Below are 25,955 nucleotides of genomic sequence, written 5' to 3' on the forward strand. Positions count from 1 at the left end.
CACATTATACAAACGCTTACACATTAAAAAGCTAGAAGACAATTTAACCTTGATTTTGTCTTTCAGAAGCCCCTCTCACCTTTGCAGCACAGCAAAGGCAGCTTTAATCAATTTGAGTGCAGTTGTATTTATCAACACTTTCCATGAGTCACCCCCTCAAAATGCCTTATGCTTCCTTTAAAATCATATTGGCACATATTCCTTTTAAATGCCTTGCTAAGTGCTATTAAAACTTAACAGCCCTGGGGAAAAAGATGTAGGAGAGAGATGGCACGCTTAAACTTCAAACAATGAGGCATGCACAGATCTACTCCTCCATTCACATTCATGACATGCAAAACAAAACAACCCCTTTACTTAATGTAATGTCATCCTTAAAATTGAACAAGTGTAAATTAATTTCTCCCCAAAAATGCAACTCATCCCTGGTGAGCATGCACAGCTCAGGGGGCTGGGCCACTGCTTAGCAGGAAGCAAGTGACTTTCAGTCTTCTCACTACTGATTTTCAGCAGTGTAGCCATGTAAGAGAGGAATAAAGCCAACATGAATAAAAAAACTTACATGATTTTTAAGCTGACTCAGTTTGCTGTAGATTGTTTTTAAACTGTATGTACTGCCCTGTGTCTTTCTAATCTTCTGTGCTCTATTTTTCTAAGTTTGGCAAAACTGAAAGAGTAAGATTGTTGGAACAAATGAATTAGGGACAGGAAGAGGACTGAAAAAGCTCACATGAACTTCTGACACACAAGGTAGCCACTTGTTTCCACTGTTCATGAAATCCACACCTGAGGAAACCAACAAATGCAACAGACAGTTTCTAGGAAGAGGCACAGAATAAAGATGTCCATCATGGCAAAGAGCCAGCTCACCTTCCTCAACCAGAATGAAATGAAAGGGGAAAACAGCAGGGCAGCAAAAGTGCAGTTTAAGCTAAAAGCTTTAATTTAGGCCAATCTAAAAAGACAATTATCAGACACAGAGCTCTGGGAGAGCCCTTCAGCTGAAGAGGTGAATGGAAAACAAATATGAAAATCTACTTCTCAGACACAGAGTCTGCTACATCTAATAAAAGATTATGCACAGCAGCATGCAAAAAGAAGAGACAGGGATCCCTGGGCTAGGAGGTCCCCCATGGCTTACATTCCCAGCTATTGGCCAAGTGGAATCTTGCTCAACTTTTCAACCAATCCCTTCCAAAGAAATTGCTTTGAGGTTCAGGCAAGTATGAAGAATTAGAGGCTCAAAGCCTGATTTTCTTATAAAAAGCTGCATCAGAACATATTGAATAGGCCTGCATGATGCCTTCAGGAAAAGGACCGGTGCCCTGATCTGCCAAACACAGTGCACCAGCTTGTTTCCAGAGCGCTCTTCCTCTTTGCTACTGCCATTCCTTCTGAAGAAGAAACAGATTCTCGAGGGAACGATAATTAATAGACTCAGTCAAGAGATCATTTCCTCTGGTCCCTCTGCAGTGCTAAATCACATCAGTCTCCAGGAAATAGAGTAAAGTATGAGCGCTAAAAACAGTCTCAGCCTGCTACAAATGGGAGGAAGATTTGTAACAAAGCAATATGGGGCATGAGGATGGTTAAAGGAGATCAAGAAAAGCCATTCTTTCTTTTCCCATGGTCCAATTTTCCTCAAGTTATACCTACACAGATTTACTAAGACCAGAAGTACATATTTCAGAGGTCATTTAGCAAGTAATTTAGGTGAGTTTAAGAGAGTCTAAACCTATGGGATGTGTGCACCCATGTGAGCCAGGAAAAAAAAACAGACTAAAAGGTGGCCTCGAGGATCATCGTAAACCCCCTCTAATATAAGGTCAAAGGGCAGATACAGTTTTGATCCTGAAATAGGAAAGAAGAACACAAGCCAAAAAAAAGCAAGCAACAGAAAGTAGGCTGTCAAAATTATTACACAATCTGAAGATTTTCTGGACAAATTGTTTTTATGCGTCAGATCCAGCCGATGTGCTGAGGAAGAGGCAGCCCTCCACAAGCACTGCTCTGAGTACAAGTGCATCAGTGTTACTCCTTGTAAATTCACCTATACTTTACCAACACCTATACCTTCACCATCTATTTTTTCCTCCAAGTTGGTATGTTTTTCATTCCCAGACCTAATGCAAATGCTTCTGCTGTTGTCAAGATTACAATTTCCTCTTTTTCTTCATTCTTTTTACTTGAAATGTTTTTTTAAGAAAAGACAAAAGATAGCACCAAGAAGAGAGGGACTTTTAAGCAATAGCTGTCCAAACCTCAGGAGTGAGGTCTCAACACCAAGAATACAATGCACCATAGTCGCTATTAAGTATTACACCAGCAAGTCCAACTTTGCATGAGAACTCAGCACGCTGCTTTTGTTTTACAGGCCACAATACAGACCTGTAATTATAAAGAAACCATTCCAAACTGGATAACTGAATTTGGCCTCAGCAAGGTAACTTAAGCATCTTCCAGCAAGAGAGAAAGAGTTTTCTGTGAGAACTTAAGAGGCCAAAGAGAAAACCTTGCTCGCTCTCTCATATGGTGACAATGCTGACAATGATATGGTGCTAGGCTGATCTTGAGGATAGCCTCAAGTGAAACACTTTCAGCCAAGAAGAGAGGCCATGTATAAATGGATTTGGAAAGAGGGAATGGATAAAAACTTATTTTAAACATAGACCACCGAAACCATTCTCAGCCTTGTCAAGCAGCCATAGAAATGTGGAGATTTTCAGAAGCAATGACTGAAATCTGCTCTCAGTGAAGATGAAGTTTCTTTTTCTCCAGAGCTGAGCACAAGCAAAGTTGCAGCATTTCAGAAAACCTCCGCCAGAGCGGTCAACAAAATATTCATCTGTGTAAAATGAAACCTTGAACTGGCCTAGCCCCATTGAGAGAGGAAAAGTGATAGATAAGAGATCAACCATACAAGTGTCTTGAGCATCCAAGACTAACACACTCAACGTGATGACAATCCATACAAGACAAAGGGAAAACCAATGAGGGAATCATTCTAACGTCAGTCTTCTACGTCTCTGCAGCGGACGCCCTCAGCCCAAGTGAATCCTTCAGATTCACACCAAAGCCCCACCCTGCAAAATCACAAGAGTGAAATTAAAGGAAATGTAATTACTGAAGGAGATGAGCAAGAAGATCTCAGTTCTAGCAAAGCTGCCCTGGAGAATGTGTATTAGCAAATAAAACAGGAACACATACACATAAGCTGGGAGCAGTGCCACTTCCTGTGACTTTTAATGAAAAGGATATTCTGATTTTTTGAAACCTTACACATTAAAGCAAATCATTATCAAGAGCCAAGTACATTACATCTATTTTAGCATCAAAGATGTAGTGAAGGACAGAAAACTGATTTAAAGGTTTAAATAGCCCACCAGAAAAAAAAAACAGGATCAGCTGGGCTGATAATGTAGTGCACACAGGATTCTCACGAAATGCTGTGGATGCCATACAGAGTAGCTGCATATCACAATGGTTCATTTACCTTCTTGCCAGAGACTGAACTCAAAAGAACTTTAGAAAAAAGCAACAAACAAAACCAAACAAAAAACCCCACACAGGAACATGCTACTGAAGGAAGGGAATTAAACGTTTCTTGAGCTGGAATTCCTTTTTCAGACATCAATTCTACTTAAATGGCAAGTGATTTAAACAACAGGTATAAGCCAAAAATAAGGTATAAATAAACTCTGCTTAAGGTTCCATGTAAGTTAAGGTAATAGGTACCATATTTATAGTCATAGATAATAGCTGTAAGGGCTTCCTGGCAGTAATACTTCTTGCAAAACACTTTGGGGTTAAGCTCAAGAGACAGCAGCTTGCTGCTCAGGTGTGCTCTCTGCATGCATTTCAGTTACTCTAGGGTGAGAAATACTGACCTTCACCTTTTCCAGCCCTGTAAAGAAAAGAAACCAACAAAACAACAGCAACAGCAACAAACCCAAACCAAAACAAACAAAACAAAGCCACAAAGTTGCAATAGCATTAAAAGGGTTTTGTTGCACAGCAAGAACTCAAACTGTCAGTTTCCCCCCATCACTTCATAAAAGCTGTCTGTATGCCACTGTGACAGATTTAAAAGATACAAAAACAGGTGTTGCTCAGCTGGGTTTGAAAAAGCCTGCACTGGTGCAAACACAGAATTAGATGACTTAAAATGGATGATGGAAATTAATAACTGAAAAGTGATACAAACTGGCATGACACAATATGGGAAAACCCAAACTCATCCCAATGCAAGGGCCACAATCCTGACTCCAGTTCAGTCCTGTTTAGAGCCTAGTAAGTACATTATGACAAGTTTAATTTCTAGATAGAAATGCCATTGTAGTACAGAAGGATTTCAAGACTCTTCAGTCATTATGTATCCCCCTCCAGAAGTAAAATATGTTTGGTTCAGCATTACTGACAACAAACAAATTCTGCAAACCCATGTAGAAAGACTCAATAAACGGATGAATGCTTTCAGAAACTACAATGCTATCAGGTAATTAATTAATTGCAAGGACCCATTCTGATGCCATGAATCACTTGTAGTAGGACAGCTATTCTCCATCAGAGAATTCACAATAGGGAGAATTTACCATTGTGAAAAACAACAACAAAATTAGCCAGAAGAGAAATGATCAGCAAATCAATTAGCAGTCGGAAAGCATCTTTTCTGTACAGCAATACAAGCAGCTCACGCTCTCCTGGATAAATTTAGCAACAAAAGTATTTGTCAGAGTAACATAAAATTATGGAGAAGGACTGCACAGTCTGCTCTTTTTCACCCTTTTTCTCCTCTGTGATTCTGATGAAGATTAATTCTACCCTACTGCTACCTTTTTATCATCTTACATGACCATAAATACAGAATTTGACATTGCTTCCCACAAGCTGTGCAGCTGTCCATGGAAAATCCTGACTAAAATACAGATGCATTCTGATAAGTTGGGGGGCAGGGGGTGTGTGTGTAATAAACTTCTCCACTTTGCATTTAATTAGTTTGTTTTCCTATGGCCTTAGACTGCATTCCAGGTTTACATCAATCTAAGCCAGGCCTCTCAAATACATTTTGGGACAAGGATGCTATAAATATTTATAAAGGAATTCATATTGATGCTTCTCATTAACTCTGTAAACAAAGCTCACTTCATTTCTTGCTGCCAGAACTCTGCACCAGCAAAACCCTTGCCTGAAAAGAAAAAAGCTGTGTGCCCTAAAACTCAATAAACTGAGCAGAAGGTCACTTTCTACTGAAGAAGAGAGACTAAAAATGACCTCTGGAAAACCCAGAGGCTTTAAATCCCAAACTGTCAGGACATGCTGAGAACAGGATTGACTCATGGCCTTGTGTGACTTCTTATGGGAGTAGGTGAAATATTTTACCACTTGCTCCTGGATGGTTTAGGCTTCTGTACATCACATAGAAGTGGAAGCAATGTATGCAATGTTCCTCTCTTATATGCTGCTACACCTCTATGTTCCTCCAACGGTAACCCCAGTCAGGCAGCAGCATGGCAATTCAACTCCAAGGTTACAAGGACACAGGTCAGCAGCTCCTGTTTCTGAACTGAACAGAAATATTAAGATTCACTGTCACCCAAATGATGCCAAGAGCTATGGAGGTGTATGCCAGACATAACTCCAGTGAAAATACTTAATCAAGGCACATACACCTTCTCAAGACCTGAACATTTCACACCCTTCACAGGAGGAGCAGCTCCTGAGGTTCATGTTTCATAGGCTGAAATAAAACTCTGCTAGTCATTGCTCTCAGCCCTACCTTTGCAAGACAATGCAGACAGCACAAGAAGAGACTCAGCAGTTGCAACTCTGAGAGATACTCACCTTCCAGTAGAAAGCCAAGTCACCCTCTTTCTCTCCTACCACCTGCTTCTATTTGTCCAGATGCACTCAGATGCTGGAACAGGCTACATACCCAAGTATGAAAGCACTCACAAGGAAAGACAAGCATCTGGGAGAGGAATCAACCATTTAATCACAATCAACATCACCATCCGTGGAGGTGTTTAAGAATAGACTGCATGGGGTGCTTGGTGCCATGGTTTAGCTGATTAGATGGTGTTGGGTAATAAGTTGGACTCAATGATCTCGAAGGTCTTTTCCAACCTGGTTAATTCTATTCTATTCTAATCAAGGGGTTCCCCAATTACTCACAGGGAACTCTGGTTGCAAACCAACATCTCCAACATTCTGCCACAAGTTCCTCTGTACCATAGTCTGCACTAAAATAAATCAATCACTTTCTTTTATGCAGGAGAACTTTCACAGAAATAGGGAGCACTTCCAACATTCAATATGTGCAGCTTGAAAACCTGACATGAAAGAGGCAAATCATCCCAGTCTGCAAATATTAATGACAGCCTGCAACAATACAGGACACAAATAATTTACATAGATAAAAAAAGGGAAATATTTAAGGCAACAGTACCAATTAAAGGATGTTTTGCCCAGAGGGTCTCTGGAACGCCAGACAATTCGCCAAGGGAAACAGGGTGTGGCCTCTCCACAAAGCTGGACTCCACATCTGTTTCAAGAGCCGGGACACATTTCAGCAAGAACGGAGCCAGAATGCAAGCATCTATGGTTTCCTTCCTACACCATTTGTTGATGGGGTTTGTTTTAGTTTTACTCTTCACAGAGATAGCACTGCTATACTCTCCACTCATTCAAGACTCCGCCTGCAAAGTATAAATACATTTCCAAGGGCTTAAGAAAGCTTAATATCCTTCTACCAGACAATGATCTTCACATTCTTTTCCAGTTTGTGTTCAAACAACGAAGTGCTTTGGAAGCCTCAGGATATTTATTAATAGGATCAGATTGGAAAAAATACAGTAATCTACTCCAATGAGAGTTTCAGCCTGCAAGGATACTGCATCCATATGCCAAGCCACATACAGATGAGGACAACAGAAGCTTTTACAAACCAACAGACAAAAGGAGAAAATAATCCACATTAAACACCACCTAATTTTGGTCTCCAAATCAAATCTGACAACACAGATAATGCTATCAACTTTCCAAATACGTAAACCTTTGCCAATATTATACCCCTAACAACACCACGAGGAAGTAGCTGCAAGTTTCAGGAGATACAGACACTCAGGCCAAAGTTTGGGTGTTACACAATCAGGTACCTACAGACATTCTTAGCCATTCAAGATGCTTGATTCCAAAAAAATACTGATCATCTACAGTAAACAAAACCAGTGAAGATTGTCTCTTAATGTAGTGAAATTACACAGCACAGCAGCAGCCAAAATCACAGGATCACCCACCTTCCTGGCAGTATAACAAAGGTGCTTGATAATCAGAGTCAGATAAAGGAATGCACAAAAGTATGCTATTTAAAAGTAATACAAGTGTACAATGAAATATCAAACAGCCTCCAGTGTAATTTGCAAAGATTCATTCACCTGCTTCAGAAAATGTAAAGCATCCAAGAATGGAACAACAGCAGACTATCATACACGTCATTATCATCAGCACTTACTCTTCCCACGTACCTGAGGCACCATAGCCTGAGCAAACACAAACTTTACGTACATTGCCTGTAGCAACTGAACACTACTACATCCTATTTAGGTACTGCTGTACTGTTCAAAGTCCTATTAGCAAGTCCTAACACTTTTGATTTAGTAGAGGATATATTCAGGAAATCCTTTCAACTGTGCACTGTAGATAACACTCAGATAGCAATCATTAGAAAGAAAAACATCATTTATTTTTCTTTTTGAGTCAGCCATGCCTGATAAGACCTGGGTATCTCCCAAGAGAACAGTAAGATTTGACACCCCTTTAAAGAAACTCCCTGTGAACTATGTCGATTCATCAGGCAAGGCTTGCTACAGAGAGGCTGTCAGATTCTTTTTGTAAGGGATACAATGCATGCACACCTCCTTTATTCCCTAGACAAGAAAAATCCATTTCACTGCACAGAGAGAAACGGCTTGCTGTATTCTCAGATGTCATAGAAAGACAGGAATAGTGTGAAATTTGAACTCTGAGTACATCATTTCCAAGCCATTGAAAGTTCAGCGCTGCAGGTACAAGGAGTACATTAAAACAAGAGGAGCAAGCAGCCCTTGCAGGTGTATACTGCTTGATGAACGGCAAATGAAGGAACTCCAGATGTGTTCACAAGGCCCTGTGAGCACAACATGTAGATTGCTGCCTAGAATTTAAATTTCAAATAAAAATTACATCTAAGTAAAGGAAATTTTGAAGAGCTATGGCCAGCAAAACCACTATTTTAAGTCAGCAGAAACAAAACTCTCAGGCTAGTAACTTCCTTCTTCACAGTACTATGCCCACACTCAGGCATTAACTGATTAGCAACTGAAGAACCAACTACCTGAACATGTCTGTGACCTCAATCATTTTCTATTTACTTAGCTTTTCAGACTGCAAGAATGCACCTGCAAATTTCAGAGAGGTTTTGGGAAACAGAACTGAAATATGAACTATCACCCTGCAAAGGGTGTAGCAACCATGCAGAGTCTAATATTTCTGCTTCAGTTTAGTTTTGTATCGTGCTATCTTTGCATCTGAACAACTGTGTTTCTACATGCAAGTTATTTAAGGAAGAGAAGTATTTCTGCAGAAAAATAATCAGAAAAGACTGGAAAAGAGACTTGCTCAAAAAAATCAGAGACTAAAATCCTCAGTTCTCATCTTGTATTTCAACTGTAAGGGTAACCTTCCCTCCAGGCACAGGTTGCTGATTTTGGCCACACACAACCTTGCTGCTCAGGCAGACTTCCTCAGTATCATGAGCCCAAACTCTCATCCACGCAGCAGATCCACAAAGGACTAAATCCCCTCTTGGAAAAGCACAACTGGTATAAACTGTACCAGGGAAACCTAACAGCTCATCAGAGCCAAGCAACTGTGTGTCGTTCCCAATACAAAATTCTGAAGTTTTATTAAACAGCATCTTTGTAAATACTGCCACAATAACTGCAATTGCACTGCATTGAGAGGTTGTACTATGGGAAAAAAGAGAAATTGAATGAAAGAGAAGTTTCACCTCCTGCTATCCACACTGCATGGCCACTTCCTCCATACTTTAGGCTACCTCTATTGTTGGACAAGATCTGGGGCAGACAAATACAACCACATCAGCATAGCTCTGCCCTTGACCTACCAAGTCTTGCCAACCTCAACCTCCAACTGTCTCCATCTTTCCTCCTGAACACGAGAGGAAGGGCATTCATATCCATGTGTGAGTAGAGTGCCCCAAGAGTTCAAGCACTGTATAAAAACATGATCTGAATTGAAATCTACTTCCTGCAACTTTTTAAAACCCATGACACACACAAGAGCTTTTTGCTTCTTCTCTTCCCCCCATCCTGGATCTTTGGTGCTCTATCATGGCCACTTTGCACAGCAGATAAAAGCCTTCTGGACTCACTTCAGATTCAGTCAATCCCAAGTGGAGCTTAGCCTTTGTGTTCACTACTGAGTGACAAATAGTGCTCCTTTCCTATATTTATATTGCTCTTTAGAGATGAGCAAAAAAGCCACTTTCAAACACTGCAGAAGTGTGAGCATGAATCATCTACATCCCTGGGAATTTCACCCCAACAAAGAATGAGGAATTGGGCTCAACAGTGATTGGAAATCATATTCCATCAGCAAAACATCCTACATGCATGAGGTCAGTGCAAGTCCCTGATGAATAAAATCCAAGTCAGGCGCCAGAAATTTGACATTTAACCATTCCTCTTCTGCTAATTGCATCTTATGTAGCTTGCTTATCTGAACAAGCTGAAAGTCTTCCTCAGAAACTCCTGATTTGAAAACCACATCTACAGAGTGACTTGATTTTTAACAAGTTGATTCTGTCTTTGAGTACTCAGAATATGAGAAAACAACCAGTTACCTCCTGTGGAGCAAGATGTTTGTTTTAGAGTATGGTGGGTGAGAGCTTCTCATGTTGAACACTACCCAAGTCTCAGTCTGTCCTTCACCTCAACAAACCTGACTGCAAACATACATTACAGTTGATCTGGATACACACCAATCTGGTCTGCTTCTGTGCTGCTTTTTGCTGGAGAGCCCATTGGGAAGAAAGTAAAACCAGAGAAATGGTCTAGGTGAAGGCAACACACTTACTAGTCCTTGAAGATAAATTACTTGTAGGATTTACTACAATCACAGTAATAAAGGTGGTTCTGCTTGCAGCACATAATGTTGTAAAAACATCTGTGAGTAGCTGACGGTTCAAGTCATCAAGCAACAGGCCTTGAAATCAGACACACAAACAACTCTTTGAAAGTGAATCACTGCAAAATGCAAGCAAACCCACAACACAGCAGTGCTTGGGTTCTCCTCACAGGGAGATTTTTACAGTTTTACAGTGTCACTGATCTCATTATTCCACTTGGAATTATTCTGTAATCTAATTATTACAAGCAAGTTAGCATTACTACAACTAGAATATTAGAGGAAAATGTCTATTATCCTCTTTTTAATCCCCCAGAAGGGATTCTGCCATTCACTAATGTTACAGTTTCCCTTGTAAACTGTTTCTTCTGTTCCCTCCATCCTTCAATCCAAACTAATGGATTGAAGACGGTAAAAACAAGCAGCAAGCCTGACCACCGCACCAGCAAATGGTCAGCTGAGCACAGTCTGAGCCTATACACAAGGCAAGACATCTAAAGGCAGGGAAAATCCTGTCTCTTACCAAAACACTCTCTGACATCTGCATTAGATGTGACCACATTATCAGCAATAGATTCAAAGACTTAAACCACCTCATAGCTGTGTCCTCCAGGGACCCACACATCCCTCCACTCTGGCTGTCAGAACATCCAGTTTCTGGCCCCAAGGGAAAGTCTTGCATCTTTCTCAGACTAATCCTCCGCAGTATCCCATAGGTCATACTAGCCACTTCCAAGTATCTGATCCTCCCCATTTTCTCATATTCCCTGGATACAGATAGCCAGTGTCTTCATCAGGGCAAACATCCTTCCCCTTTAGGGAAATCCCCTCTGATAAATGTTTCCAGACTAAACAAGATTAAAGATGCTACATCAGGATTAAAACGACTATATCCAACCAGATCATACTTCAAGCCTCCTGCTTTGGACCACTGAAGGGCCAATTGGTTGGGTACTAATCAAAGCTATTTTGAGTCTTTTCTTCACCTATATGACAAACTACACTTCCAGTTAGCAATGGATATCTTAAAATAAACTAAGTACAATACTGCTTTCTGTTATTTTAGCCAAAACAGATTAATCCATTTTTAATTCCCCTTTTAACTCTGCTAAAACGAAAAACAAAACAAAACAAAAACCACACCAAAAAAAAAACAAACCATGCAAGTCTGGGAGCCAAGAGGAAGAAATCCCAAGTCAGGAAGGTGACCATGCCTCTTAGTGAAATGATTTGCAAAATGGTCCTGGAACATTTGGATATCTCAGTATCAGTTATAAACACTGCAATTCCACAAACCAGCTTGTAAATCAGGCTGAACTGAGCTGGGTGATTAATGGGCAGGTAGAACTAACCTGGGTCTAGAAATTAAAGGGTATGGCTGGGCCAGGCAACATACAGCAAGGACGTTATTTAACTTTCTACAAGTTTTCATTAAAATTACCATGTAGCTCTGAATATTACAAAGGGAGAAGAGGTCTCTGGGCTGCTGAAAAGATATCATACAGAGAAAAAAATCCATCTCTGTGTGACTCAGTGCAAGCGTAACCCTTTACTTTTTATATAAACTACTCTCCTTTAGTGACATTTTTATTCATTTTTCAGGTGGCTGATTTGTTTCAAGTCACTTTTCACTGAAAAAAAACCAAATGTTTCAGCTGATTAAAATTACCTCTTTGCCTACTGGAGCTTTTTGGTGAGTAAACACCAATGCTGAGTTAAAAGTGGAACTGTGACATAATTATCAGTCATCCCACTCACACTTAATATACACTGGATCAAACACACTATAGGTTATGTGATCATCCCCAGAGACATTAGAGTCTTAAATTATTAAGTCCTTGTTTATACAAGCTGTGCTTGCAAATACACTATGAGGCTTCAGAACCATACCAGCATCCCTGTTGATTATCACATTGCACTGACAGCGCATTGCCAAAGCTTCTGAGCTGGTATAGAGGACCCAATGTCCACACAGATTCCACAAGTTCATGCTCACACTGACTCCAGTTTGGTCCTCAGGTGCAAAAAGTTCAGAATCACCTAAACAAATACTCTTTCCCCATGCTCCAGGACTGAAGCACAAATCAATGCACAGGAGTGGGAAAGACTGGAAGATTCCTTGAAAAGCACACTGCTGATCTAAACCAAAATGATAACGTAGCTGTTTCCACCCACACTTCTATGAAAATCATGAAAAATTAATTATCAGTCCTGAAAAACTGAAGAAAGGTCCACCTCAGGAATCACTCTCATTTCTTCTGCCAATAAAGTAATTGCTATTAAAAACTGTAACAGTATATAATGTTTATTTCACGGTTACAAAACCAATCCAGTAACTTGATTTGTATTTACACCCCACAATTAGTCAAAGTTAACAAGAATGGTACTAAGTTAACACTCAAGCAGTAAATACTAAGGCCTCAATCCAGCAAAGCTTTGAAGTCTTACCTTCAGGTCAGCAGGCATTTGTTTTCAATTAGATTACTCACAGAGTTCACATCAAGCGTATGCATGGATAATGTACAGCACTCAGATCCGTATTCTCTAAATAAACCATTAACACCATCTCCAGAAGTCTCTTACCTCCTAGATTTTATTATTGAAATATACCTTAAAACAGTAAAACATGTTATTTTAAAGTATTAGGCAACCAATTTCCCCTTGGCTGTCATACACAGAAATCAAAGTGGTAATGGTCATCTGAGACAGCTGGCCATCCTGCTTTCTTCTTTGCATGCCTGCTGACCTGAACTTAATGCACTATCTGCTGCTGGCTGCAGGCAAGAAAATGGACTGATACCCAATTGACAGAAACAATAATGCATTTGTATCTAGCAGTTAATGGTAGACTGACAAGCACAATCACAGGAAGTAATAAAAGTTTCATGGAGCTAGCATGTGACATAACTGGCACTGATCTCCTATGCACCTAAATATGAACTGGGCAATTACCCTATTAAAAGAAGAGGTTCCGATTTCTCTGCTGCATGACAGTTAGCTTCCCAGCGAAATCACTGTCACTGCTCATTCATGATACAAAATACACTTACTTCTGTGTAATTGTTTCAGCAAACTCGCCGTTACCTCTAAAAGTTGCAGCACGACAGCAGTAGCTGAATGCACTAGTACCTGCAGTTGAGTGAGACATCCTCCTCCCAGCCCCCAAAAAGAGGGGCAATCAACCTCTTCTAAACTGCTCACACAAGACTTCATAAATAAGCTTAAAAAGAAGCTTAACGGCCAATACTGAAGGAATTCAAGTGAACCGAGTGAGAAAAGCACATCCCAACGTATCCCATGAGGCATGCACGTACCAACCCATCCTTGCAGTACTAGCAGCTGGACTCACCGGGACCAGAAAAGCAGCCCTGCTCTGACTGACAGTTCCCACATAACTCTATCAACACCAATAAAATCATTCATTATTTACATAGTGAGCAGCATCAGACCTCGCATGCGACTACTGATAGCTTCAGGAGGGGAGGCAGCTGGTTGTTTCTGTGTCGCCCTTTGGATTTTTTGTTGTGTTGTGGTTTTGGTTTTTTTTTTCCTTTCTGACCGAGCAACCGAGAAAATGCTCCTAATAAGGCTGGTAGAAAGGAAGTGGCTTCTCAACAGCACAACCTCTTGAGAAGGAAACACTAAAATATGGTGTTATCTCAATAGCAGCGCGAGCGGTGCCGGAACCAGTGGCACCCACAGCACTTCTGGTGCTAGGGGCTTGCCTCGTCAGCCCACTTGTGAGAGCAGGGTCAGATGTGCGGCGCGGCCCCCGACGAGGCTCCTTACTCAAGAGCCCCCTACTCCCCTCGTTGAGCGCTGGGAGAAGCTGAACCACCATTGCGTGTGCGGGCTGCCGCCCAGCTCCCCGCTGGGACACCACTACTGCCACTAGCCTCCTCACCTCCTGCCACTCAGCCCCGGGGGCGCCTGTGCTCACGGACGCAGGACGGACGCACCCACCTCCCGGCACACGTGGGAGCACAGTGCTCCGAGCCCCCCGTCTCACGCAGCCCCTTCTCGCCCTGGCACTCACCGCGTAGTGCAGCGCCGGCTTCTCGCTGAACACCGAGTCCCCCATGGCCGCGGGCGGACGGGCCAAAAGGCCACTGCCTCCACTCGGTGCGGCGGAGGTGGCTGCAGCGGCGGCGGGCACTGCGCTGCCTTCGGACGGCTGCGGCGGCAGCGCGGGGCTCCCGCCCGGCAGCCTCCAGCCCCGTCCTCCCTCCTCGCAACTTCTGCCTCCACCCCGCCCCCGGCTGTCCCCACCCCGCCGCGGGAGCCGGCAGTCCCTCGGCGGAGCCGGGCGGCAGCGGGAGCTGGAGCCGGAGGAGGAGGCGCCGGCTCTCCCCCGCGCCGCTGGAGAGGCGGCGGTTTCAGTCCTCCCGCCCCGCGCTGGTGACTCCCTCGCGGCGGGGCCGGGCTCCGGGCTCCTTCCCCGCAGCGATTAGCCCCGCCGCACCTGCGGCCCGGCCCGCCAGGCGGGGCGGCGGAGGGAGTCCCCTTCCTGCCGGGAGAGGACGGGGCTCCGGGAGGTTTGAGGGGGAAGAGGGCGCTGCCGGGGCCAGGGATTTGATGCTCAGCTCGGACCGGACTGTCCCGGGAGGTTCCCGATGCCAGCTCACGGCCCGCCGAGCGAGGTGTCCCATGGAGGAGCTGCCCCCAGCCCCCGACATCCCCGGAGTGGCGGCTCCAGCGGTCCCGTCCTTCATTCCGCGGGCAAAGCGCCCGAGCCGCCCCCTCGCAGCATCTATATAGCCTGGCGGAGCGGACCTGGTACTGCCATTGAGGACCAAAAGGAAAGAGGAACAAATAAAACTAACTTTCCAGTTTATGTTTTTATAACACGTTATTTGGTAAGACTGGCTCGCCATTCCTGAGCACACAAGCTTTGAAAAATTAAATACTATTTCATGGCCTATGCATTATTTTTTGAATGCATATTTATACAAACTGTGGAAGACAAAACAAATTCTGAAGGAAAACTGCATTTTGCTGAGTTATAATTAGGTGTGACTTCTGTGTGGCTTGCCTGGGGAGACTATGGCATCTCCATCAATGGAAGTATTTAAAAACACATAAGCCTCCCTCAGTAAGGCATGACCTCAGCAGAGTGAGGCCAGGGACAGCTCGATGATTTCCTGAGCTGCCTTCATCTTTCTAACCATTCTTCAGTGCTTTGCACAAATCTTTTGTTAGCACATTAACTCCCCCAGTTACTTTCAGCTGTTCTCTGAGGAAGTGGCCTTCTTCTAGTGCTGCATGATCTATATGGAATTAATGACTTTCACTGCTTCTGACCTACAATCCAGGCAAACGTGTTACCAGCACGTTGGATTACCTACAAAACAAGGTAACACAGTTCTTCCAAGGAAAAAGAAAAGGTATTTGGGGGGTAAGGAAAAAAAATCAAAATGCATGCTGGAAAGAGAAATCAGTTGAGCTGAAGTTCTTACATGCTCGGATGATGAGGCACTGTACCCACTGCATTTCCAGTTAGGGGTCTTCCATGGACCTTAATTCCTTTTGCAGAGGAAGTTATCTTTAAGAGTTCCCATGGACAGGGAGGTAACTTTCCATTAACCTGGCATGGACAGTGTATACAGTATCTGCATTTGCCCATAAAGTCCAGTTTTGTCTCTTGGGTGAACAATCTGTCTCCTTCCTGGAAAATGAGTCAGAGTAGATACTTGAGCAGCTGTAGAGCATGTATTAGAAATCAGTGCCCCACAGCAAGAGACCCTATCCATGAGGCATTTCAGATCATCAGGACTGTCGTAGGCACATAAAACCAAATCAAAAGGGTTTTCAAAGGAAAAAGAAAATAATATCCTACTGCTTCATTTTCTCTTCTGCAGTTCTACTTTTTATCTCAAGGAGATGGTTTCAACCTGAGACCTCTGCATATGCTCTGATTCCAAATGGTGCTTTTCCTCTGCTCTGCAGGTATAGCATTTGACCCCAGGAAACAACAGAAAGCAGGCAGACAGCATCAGGGAAATTAATATAATATTCCTACCCTCAAGCTCTGTAACACCAAACCTTCTCTTCAACTGTATCTTCTGAAAAGGATCAATCCAGATAAAGGAATACAAAACACTAGAAAAGACTAGGATTAAAGTATGGATGAGGGACACACACATGGCGAGACCCTAAGGTGAAATGAACGGTATGGAGGGGACCAGAAACCTCCAGCTGGAAGGTACAGGGAGAAAAAAGACTAGCATGAGGAGAAACACAAAATCAGGGGGGGGAACAGAGTAGTTTAAGAAAAGGGAGAAAACCACAAAGTCAGGAAAGTGAGGATTGCCACAAAGGGAGAAGATGGAGAGGGGAAGGTGAGGTTTTGCAGGTTGAACTTGTCTGACCTAGCAATTCAGTGGCACTGGAAAGAAGAGTCTGGCTCCTGTAACCCCTTGCTCCCAGCTGCACGCTGCCACCACATCCCTTCCCTCTGCCTCAGTGTCACAAACCACTACAGCAAGTGGAGAGCAGTTTTCTTCCCATTTAGCAGGCTGAATCAGCAATCTGAGGATAGAGATGAGTGCCAGAGCTGGAACAAAGGAAAGCAGGAGGTGGTCCGGTTGGGAGCAGGATTCTGGGGCAGAGGAGTGGAGTACAGGAAGTATTTTTGCATTAGTGACAGGTTCTTGCACTGGGGCAGCTAAAACAAAAAGTAATATGCAAGCAGGAGGGGGCTGTCAGCCCAGAAAAATGCACCTTTACCAGATACAGGGTTTTTCTGTCCACACAATATGAAAAATAGGGGAGAAGAGCTGCTTAAAGTATTTTCATCTCTGAAATATTGAGGGATTTGTTAGTTGCAGCTATCAGCAATTTCAAAGTACAGTTCAAGAGTTTTGGTACCTAGTAAAAACATTTAAAACTAGTTGCTACTTACAGAAGATGTTTTCAAAATCTTTTGGATTTTGAAAGCAAGTTCTTGTGTCTGTGACTAGCAAACTGACTTATGCTGTATTTATGGTGGCCAAAGAGTCCATCTTACATCAAATTACAAAGGATTTGGATCACATCCCTGGTCTGCAGTAAGCAGTAACTGACTGAGCTGTGCTACCCGGTTGTTTGCAATTACCCATCCCTTTTTTCAGCTACTTGGAAGCTGGGATTAACATATGGATCTTTCACAGCAGCTCTGATATAATTTTCTCTTTTCATATTCTTCCTTATGTTCATTTGTAATTCCTCCCTGGTGTTCCTTCCAAATTTCCTTCCTCATTTATTTACTTGATAATGGGTACCCAAGGAATGCAGGAAGCTCACTTTGAGACTTGTAAACCTTCCAGGTCAGCTTCTCCTAATGGGTGATCCAAAGCATAACAGTTAATTTCTTGCATATTTACTCCAAGGCTATTCAATCAAGGGGGGGAAATAGAAAAAAACCACCACCAAACCAAACAAAAACCCCAAAACAAAACAAAAAAGGGGGGAAAATCAGCAGCTCATTTAAAATAATTTCTATTGCATGAGGTATTGCTTGCTTGCATTTTTTTATGCTTCCCCTCAATGGCAGTGTCAATGTTCCTCACAGTGCTTTATGAGGCTTCACTGCATGCTTTACACCTGCAGATGTAGATTGCAGTAGAACTTTTGCCCCTTCTATTTATCATTTGTTGTTGACAACAGCAAAGAATGAACAACATTTCAGCTAAAAATTTAGTTGCTTCCAACACAGCAGCTGGGAAATGAGTAGGTAATTGAATCTTACTGTGCTGATCATTAATGAAGCCAGGTTTTGTTTTTCAAACATTACTCTATGAACCAAGTGCTTTCTCAGCCTTAATTGCTCTTAAACAAAGGAAACCAGCTATACACTTGCAGACAGCACACAATTATGAAACTGGGGAGAAATGACTTCTCAACTTTTCTGCCATGACTCCTGGAAGTAGTGACTCAAGCTGCCTGATGTCACATCAGATGAGGTAGGAAGAAGTTTCCAAATCCATCCTGTTATGGGAGGGAATCCAGCAGGGCCCTTACGGCAGTAATGGATTTGTCTCACCTAAATGTAAACAACTACAATCTCTGTCTCATCACTCTAGGCTCCCCTAGTCCACGGGAAGAAACTGACACATCTGGTGGACAATTTATGTCATTCCAAGTTGACATCTAAAATAGGTCACATAAATTGAAGTGCCTGCTTCACTCCACTGGGAGCCTGTGACAATTAGTTGAGAAATCTGCCCTTCAGGCATCTGCAGCTAAATGAGGGGAATCCCACCTGGGAACTCAGCTATGGGATCAGCCTCTAAATCTCACTGTGACTTTCAGAAGTCAATAATGTCACTGTCTTGATTCTTTTTATTCTGGAAAGTGAGGGCTACTGTACTTATTGGGTGAAAAAAAACAGTTGACAATTTCAGGTGCAAAAGCTTCAAACAAGCAGGAAGGTCTTGTTTTGTTTGACCTTTCTAATAGCACATGAATGCAGCTTCCACACAGGGCTGACTCCAAATCTGGAAAAGACTTGCCTCTGTGGTTACTGAACCAGGGCCAAGAGAGATACTGGCAGCACACTTCTTCCTGAGGGAATTAGCACTTTTCTTATTCTGTCCAAATGTTCATTTGGTCATTACAAGTTACGGTTTAAGTCTGTTTTCCAAAGAGAAGAGAGATAAAAGATGACAGACAACTAAATCAAATGCACAATATTCTATAAACAAAAACTACAAACTAAGGAATCAGCATAATCCTTTGCTTGGAATATCTTCTTAACTTATTTATTTGCTACCTATCACAATATATTGATAATTTCTCACCAGTTTGTAACAGAAGTAAGGGAAATAGTACTTAATGCCTACGAAGGATGAAGTGCCAGCTCGCTCACAGAAACGCTTTTTCACCATGGCTGACTTAAATCTCCTCAGACAAAAGAAATCCTAATAAAAAATAACTTGATCACTGTAATTTCCTACATGGCTGAACCCTCTTTATACAAGACCTAATGACACTGTTACACATCTCAAGGAGCAGTTACCTAAGTGTTGCTCATACTGGTGGAGATGAACCTGAACTTTATTCCTCAGGAACAGATACAAAGCAGCCTGTATTCCCCAAACACAAACACCCCTCTGGTGCTTGCACCCTGTGCACACCCACTTAATGCTCCCGCACTGTCCAACTCTGTGAAGCCCAAGAGGGTAAGACAGACTCCAGACTACTAACTCAAACCTCTAAACTGTGCTGAGCAGAGGGGCAGGAGAAGCAGGTTTATCTTAGGAACAGCATCAGTAAGCATCCCTCCACTCTTCCCATGCCCTCTGCCTGTGGTCAGCAGGAGCTGCTGGAGCTTGTGCCAGGGGAGGTTTAGACTCGAGGTGAGGAAAAAGTTCTTCACTGAGCAAGTCATTCGTCATTGGAATGGGCTGCCCAGGGAGGTGGTGGAGTCGCTGTCCCTGGAGGTGTTCAAGGGGAGATTGGACGTGGCACTTGGTGCCATGATCTAGTTGTGAGGTCTGTTGGAACAGGTTGGACTTGATGATCCTTGGGGTCTCTTCCAACCTTAGTTACTGTGATACTGTGATACTGAGCTGCTGCTGTCTGATAGAGTACCACCTGGGAAGGAGTCACACCAATGCAAAAGTAGCCACAGGGGAAGGTGAGACTCAAGACAATGTGCCCCGGGGCTAAAACCAGCTCTTCTGGTAAGCACTTGGTGTAAGAAACAGACAACTTACACAGCAATCACAAGGGAACCTTGCTCCCTAATGAAAGTGCGTTAGCAAACATCCAAGAGTGTGCTAGCACTGGTATGTCACCAGAATTTTGCTCAGGTATTTAACTCTGGTTGCCACATTCATAAGTTTTTCCATTCCATGAATCACTTCACTGTTTAATTTACAGACCACTGTACATAGGCTGTGTGATTATGTTCTCTATGTGATTGTGCAGATTACTGCGCTGTCGGTTATCAGCAGCTTGGCAAATGTTTTCTAAAAGACTTCTCTTTTAGAAGAAGGTTAAGTTGCTTTGCATCTCTTATGTTTGCACGTTGGTCTCTATCTCCAGCACCAGTTAAAATTCACTAGAATATCTTTAAATTAAAACTCCAAATTGCCAAATTGTAAATTACAAATACGACCTAGCACATTGCATGACACAATTTTCCAACAAAAACTAGCATTTATCCTGTGGGCCACTAGAAGTCATTTGTGGTTTAAAGCTAAGAAGTTACTCTGCCATCTTTCTTTCCTCACAGGCTGCAGTTTACACAAATGGGACCACTCATGGCTTTACATGAAAATAAATGACAGAGTTTCAGACCTAATTTTTGTTTGTTGGTTGGTTTGGTTTCCTCTCCTGACAGAACAAGTTAAAAAGGTAGACAGGAATAAGTGGGGGCAGGGGTTGGTGGGGGAGGAATGGAGAGGAAAAGGGGGGAAATGGAGGCAAACAAAACTTCCACATTTAAAGTTTCAAAATATCCTAAGAGACTTAAGCATACAAGCCAGAAAATGATACACATCTGGGGAAGCAACAATTGACTGCAAGATTCCTCTAGTTCCTGAAGGTGGGCAAGATCTCCTTGTATTCCCCTCCTTGTTTATTTCCTTGCAACTCACTTTCACTGTAAACTGCATTACTGGGCTGAGCTCTTGCTAGCAATTATCCTTCTCCCTAAAATGTCTTCCAAGAAATGGAGAGAGAGGAAAGCACAATTTTCTTTCATTACCTGTGACTTTTACAGAAATTGCAGCTATAGAGAAAAAAAAACAACCAACTTTACAGAAACCAAATGGAAACAAATCAGCTCCAGATACACCATTTGCTTGCTCTGCCTAGGAACAGGAATGCTTATCAACAATGGAGAGAAGCACGGGCTTCTATCTAAATTTGCCATCAGGCTATTTGACAAGAATTTAGGAGGAGAAAAGGCTCTTTCACAAACCTAAAGTTTATTCAAAATATTTTCACTGCTAATGCAGAATTGTTAAGATCCATTTAGTTTGCAGAGGAATAACTACACAATAAAACCTCCCAAGAAGTAATGTGACTACTAATGTACATTTTGATTTAATGTTGCAATTCACAAACCAGTTTTGCAGTGTAAAAGTAATTATTTCAAGACTGGAACAAGACCAAGCCTCTTGTGACCAACAATAGTAATATACATGATGTTAACAAACCTCTTCAAATGAAGTCATTGTTTAATAGGTTTGGGGCTGTATGTGAAGTGGTTACAAACATTATGTTTTTGTAGTCGTCAGTCATTTCGGGATCATGCAAGCAGCTGGTCCTTGTGTGCCTTGTGTTCTGGATTTCATCTGCAAATTAAGAGTCAGGGGTTTATTGTTCACTCTATTCACTGGGGTCAGTGCTCCCGGCGAGAAGGAACTTTGCTTTGCAAAATTTGACTTTTATCCGATTGAGTCTAAAGCCAACATTTTAAAACTTCCTGTGAACTGCAAACTCTCAGACTTTTTTTTGAGCCAGAAAAAGACAAATCATGTAGTAGTCTACTTGCTTAGCAATGTGCCTGACAAAAATTCCCCTTTCCTCTGAGCCCTAGGGGAGTGCTCATGCAAACTGCCCTCAGAGTGACAGTCCCAGTACGTATCATCTCCAGGGCAGGGAGCCTGGGAAGCCAGAAAGCCAGCCTGGGAATTACTGTGGATTAGGATTTGCCACAATCCTGTGATGCCCTGAGGTCTTGGCACTGGCAAGCTGCAGGGCTGTGCCATCTCCAATAGTGTCAGGCCCTGGCAGGCAGCCTGCCTAACAGGCGGGGAGAACCCACTGGCTGCAGAGCAGTTATGCCAGGCAGCCCACATTGGAAGTGGGAACCCAGAATTTTCAGGATCATCAGACCTTGGTTTGGATCACTAGATGGACTTAACCAAAGATACATGCTCTGAGTCAGTCCTAAGCCTTGGGCTGTGGGAGAGCCCAAGAGAATTTTCTCACAGTTGGAGTCTCCATGCAGCCTGCTTGTAACCCAAGGATAGTTTTCCTGGACTAATTTGAAGTGGATTGAAGGAGCTGCAAATGAAACATTTGAAGGCCAGCAAATTGGCCTTTTCTACTGCACCAAATGTCTACTAATTTCTGTGATTAATGGGGTTTGAAATGTTTATTCTTTTGTATTTATAAAATTAAATCTCATGCACTAGCCTCACACACTGAGTTCCTTATGAGGTATTCTAAACTTGTTTATATGCCTGTCCACTGAGTTAACAATGAGTACTTCTACAGTTTGCTCTAGCAATTTACATTCACAGTCTGGTTTTGCTCTGAAGAACAGCTATGGGGTACAATTTCAGTGCATGGTTACAATTGCCCTCTATGGAGTTCTGAGCTCTTCAAGCAGTAAGGTGTTTTATTTGAGCATCATTATCCCTGGCTGTAAGTCCATCATTGCTTTGACCTGGAGGCTGCAGAAGCATCAAAGAATGTTTGTCATCTAGTACAAAACTTCAATCACCTAACAATTCAGCCATAAAGGTTCCCCTGGCCTGTCACAGCACGGGAGAGAGAATACAAAGGAACTAGCTTCAGCACTCGGAGATGGGGAAATGCAGACTGTTAAAAACTCTGGATGCTTCTTACCCTAAGCCTGAAGACACTGCAAAACAGGTAGGGGAACAAATGGCAACAACCATGTCCAGATGTTCAAGGTGGGATACATCTTCAGCTTCAGATACCTTGTCTATGCATGGGTTAGGTGTCTTGATCCCTACAGTCACTAAAGACCTACTCGATACAGACAATAGAGACAGAAGAGTCTGGGACATGGCAATCTAAGTAGACACCATGCTTCATCTGCTGAACACATTCCAGACCCAGCTGAGTACAATAACTAGGTATGCTCACCTGTAGAAGCTGCCATTGCAGACATGTCCATGTATGGGGTCCTACAAGAACCTGTGCTACCCACAGGAAAGAACTGCTATGTTAAATACCTTCTCTCCAGCTGGCTGGATAATCTGTTTCAACAGCCAGCTGTTCCCCAGATATAAACCAAAATGCACATGGGCTGGAGCATGGGGAAGGGATTTCACAAAAGGCCTATCTTACAGGTCCAGGCAAAATGGATTATTATCACACCCAAGAGGATTCATGGACTGAGCATGTCGCTGAAAACACAGCCCAGTACACATCCAGCCAAAGGTGTATTTACTGCACTTCTGCTCTCCTTTGCAGCAGTCATGACAACACTTGCAGCAGACGTGACTGCTGGGCCATAAAGATGGCATCTCACTGCCACAAATTTAGTCCTCATGCCAAAAGAGCTGTGCTTAACTGAAGGGTTATATGTTAGTGCTCACAACTGCTTCCCAGTTGCATTCAGTGAAAGGCTAACTCACCCAGTGCTTGGGCGTCTGTGCTCCCTGTTACCTGGAAACTGGAGCCCTGATTGCAAGCATTGTTGAGAAAGTGATTTTAAAAAAGCAACAGGAACATGAAAGCATGATTCATACACTGCACACACCACCATCCCAGCAGCTTCATGCTGGCAGAGCTGTATTGTTTTAAGCTGCAGGATCCTATACTAATCTTTGTATACGAAATCACTCATAGCTTGGGTGCAGTTATTCCAGTATTTCCCAAACTGTGTCTACTCCTTTTGCAGAGGAAAGAGGAAGGTGAAAGCGGGGCACAGCCCATAGCCTCCCAAATCCAGGGATACAGAGGTGGTATAGCCAAAGCACTAAGCCATGACACTTGTGTGAATCTGGGAGGGGAAGATCCCTCTGATCAAAACAGCTTGGGAAGGACTGGGGTGTACAGAAATGCTGTCCTACTCTCAGACAATTGTTTTGGAAAAAAGGTAAACTACTAATTCAAAGCACTACAGCCAGTCCTGAAGACTCCCCCACGAGTCTGCTCTCCTTCTGCAATAAGGACACACAGTTCCTTTGTAGTTAAATTCTTCTCAAGTGACTTGTATTGCTTTAACTGTCTTGGTAAGACTCACAAAAATGTGCATACAGAAAGAGCCTTGGAAAGATTCAGCACAGTTTTGCTCTAGCTTGATAGTACCAGTGATTTCAATGAAGCCAGCACAGGGGGAAATGAGAATAATGAAGCAGTGAAGCAGAGCTGCTTTTTTTTTTCCTGCCTTTTCCCCCCCTTTTTGGTCTTTCTCTCTTGACTGAAAAGTTGAGGGGAAAACTTGGAAGTGGTCCTGTACACAATTTGTGCTCCTAAATAGAGCCAGAATGCTGTGAGCCAAGCACTGGGCTGAATCTCCAAACTTTTACTGTTTATATTGAAGCCTGCGTTCACTGGCTGCAGGGAGACCACTTCTCCCCACATAACAGCTGGGAGGTATCAAAAGCCTTGTGAGCTATCCACCCATTCACCTCCAATTAGACCAAGTGTCCCCAAGATGCTGAGAACACCAGAGAGTGTTAAGGAATTCATCACAGAGGAGAAGAATTTACGCTGTTTACAACTTTCTGCTCTCAATGTTTATTACTCCGCCCCCCTCACCATGAAATCTGCCTTCCTCGGCAGTACCTTGTAGCGACAGAGTTAATGAAAACCCAAGCTGCATTCCAAGGATGGCAGTACAGAATGAGAGCGACCTCAGCATTGTTTTGTTAAGATCTCAAATTGCCAATATGGCAAAATGAAGTAATGTGTTCTGTCAACATGTAGTATGCTCTATAAATGGGATCGCCTGTTCATCTGCTGGTAACACACGAAGAAAAGCACTATTTGATCAGCCTGCGGGCAGCTGACTGCTTGCTTTAACTTCTTCCTTAAGAGTTAGTTGAAGCATGAAACTGCTGAAAGTCTCCAGTTAGTAAAAGAGACAAAATCGTATTAAAAACCAAACCAACAACAAAACCAAAAGCAAACCCTTACCAACAGCCCTCACTTTGTGTCTGGTCTCGAGTTAGCGTTTCTTTATTTATTAAAACAAAAGTTAACCAAAGCAATCAAGGCTGAGAATTGATTTCCAGGGACCTCAGTATTAATTTATGTAACTGTTACATCCTTTCACAAACAAAAGATGAGTTTATTAGTTAACTTAGAGAGATCAGACAGGTTTCATTAATTTTTAGACAGCTTTCAGATTGAATTTTGCTGATCCAGGCTTCTTAGGCGGAGTTTGTGGAGCCAGGCTTGTCATATGAGCTATTCCTATAAGCCTCAGGTAAATACACACAGGGGTCCAGTTGTTAGGGAAAGTGAGTTTGTTTCTCTTCGAAAAAAAATTTAAGTTAATCTTAAGTAAACCCAAAAGTTCATTCAGTACATTTCATATTTGCTGGTTTTGATCCATTTTGGGAAGTATTTTCCTTCCACAGATCTACGCTGCCCCTGCTTCTCTCAAGCTCACTTTAACTCCTTCATTTCTTTTACCACTCTGCTTCACAGTCTGCTGCTCCAGTCTCTGAGCTAGAAACAGCTACATTGCACAGCTGGAAGAAAGGAAACGGGATTTCAGGTATTTCCTTCTTCCCAAGCAGCAGTGCTCATGCCTTCCCTTTCCTGCATGGCTACTTTAACTCAGGTCTCATAGAAATTGGGACATGTATCTGCAAAATCAACTTAGAAGTTTAAGATTTTACACATACAGCTGAAGTCCTGGTGTGGATGCAATTACAGGGATCAAATAGAGATGTTTTATTTCCTTTTCCAGGAGCAATCCCTGTTGGCTTAGCTCAGCTCACAGCCAAGGATGCGGATCAGTCCCTGTGGCAGCAAAGCCTTGCTACTGGCTTTGTGATGAAATTAGGACACTTGAAATATCCCATGAGGATTGGAGAGACTGGCTACAAGGTCACAAGGGACTCCCACAG

At 42.7% G+C, this 25,955-nt stretch overlaps 1 protein-coding gene across 2 annotated transcripts in view; it reads right to left on the reverse strand.

The window, feature by feature from the left end:
- Nucleotides 1–25,955, reverse strand: part of ARHGAP6 (Rho GTPase activating protein 6) — a 265,583-nt gene that overhangs the window by 123,454 nt on the left and 116,174 nt on the right. The window contains exon 1 of one of the 2 annotated variants that reach the window (XM_054163469.1): nucleotides 14,222–14,427. The exons of the other annotated variant lie outside the window; for it this stretch is intronic. Coding sequence (XP_054019444.1) covers nucleotides 14,222–14,266 — 45 coding nt within the window. The 5' untranslated portion in view covers nucleotides 14,267–14,427. Of the gene's footprint in view, nucleotides 1–14,221; nucleotides 14,428–25,955 lie in introns of those variants that run through there. 2 annotated transcript variants of the gene reach the window in all.

The sequence above is a fragment of the Dryobates pubescens genome, chromosome 8, assembly GCF_014839835.1.
Source record: "Dryobates pubescens isolate bDryPub1 chromosome 8, bDryPub1.pri, whole genome shotgun sequence".
NCBI classification, from domain to species: Eukaryota; Metazoa; Chordata; class Aves; order Piciformes; family Picidae; genus Dryobates; species Dryobates pubescens.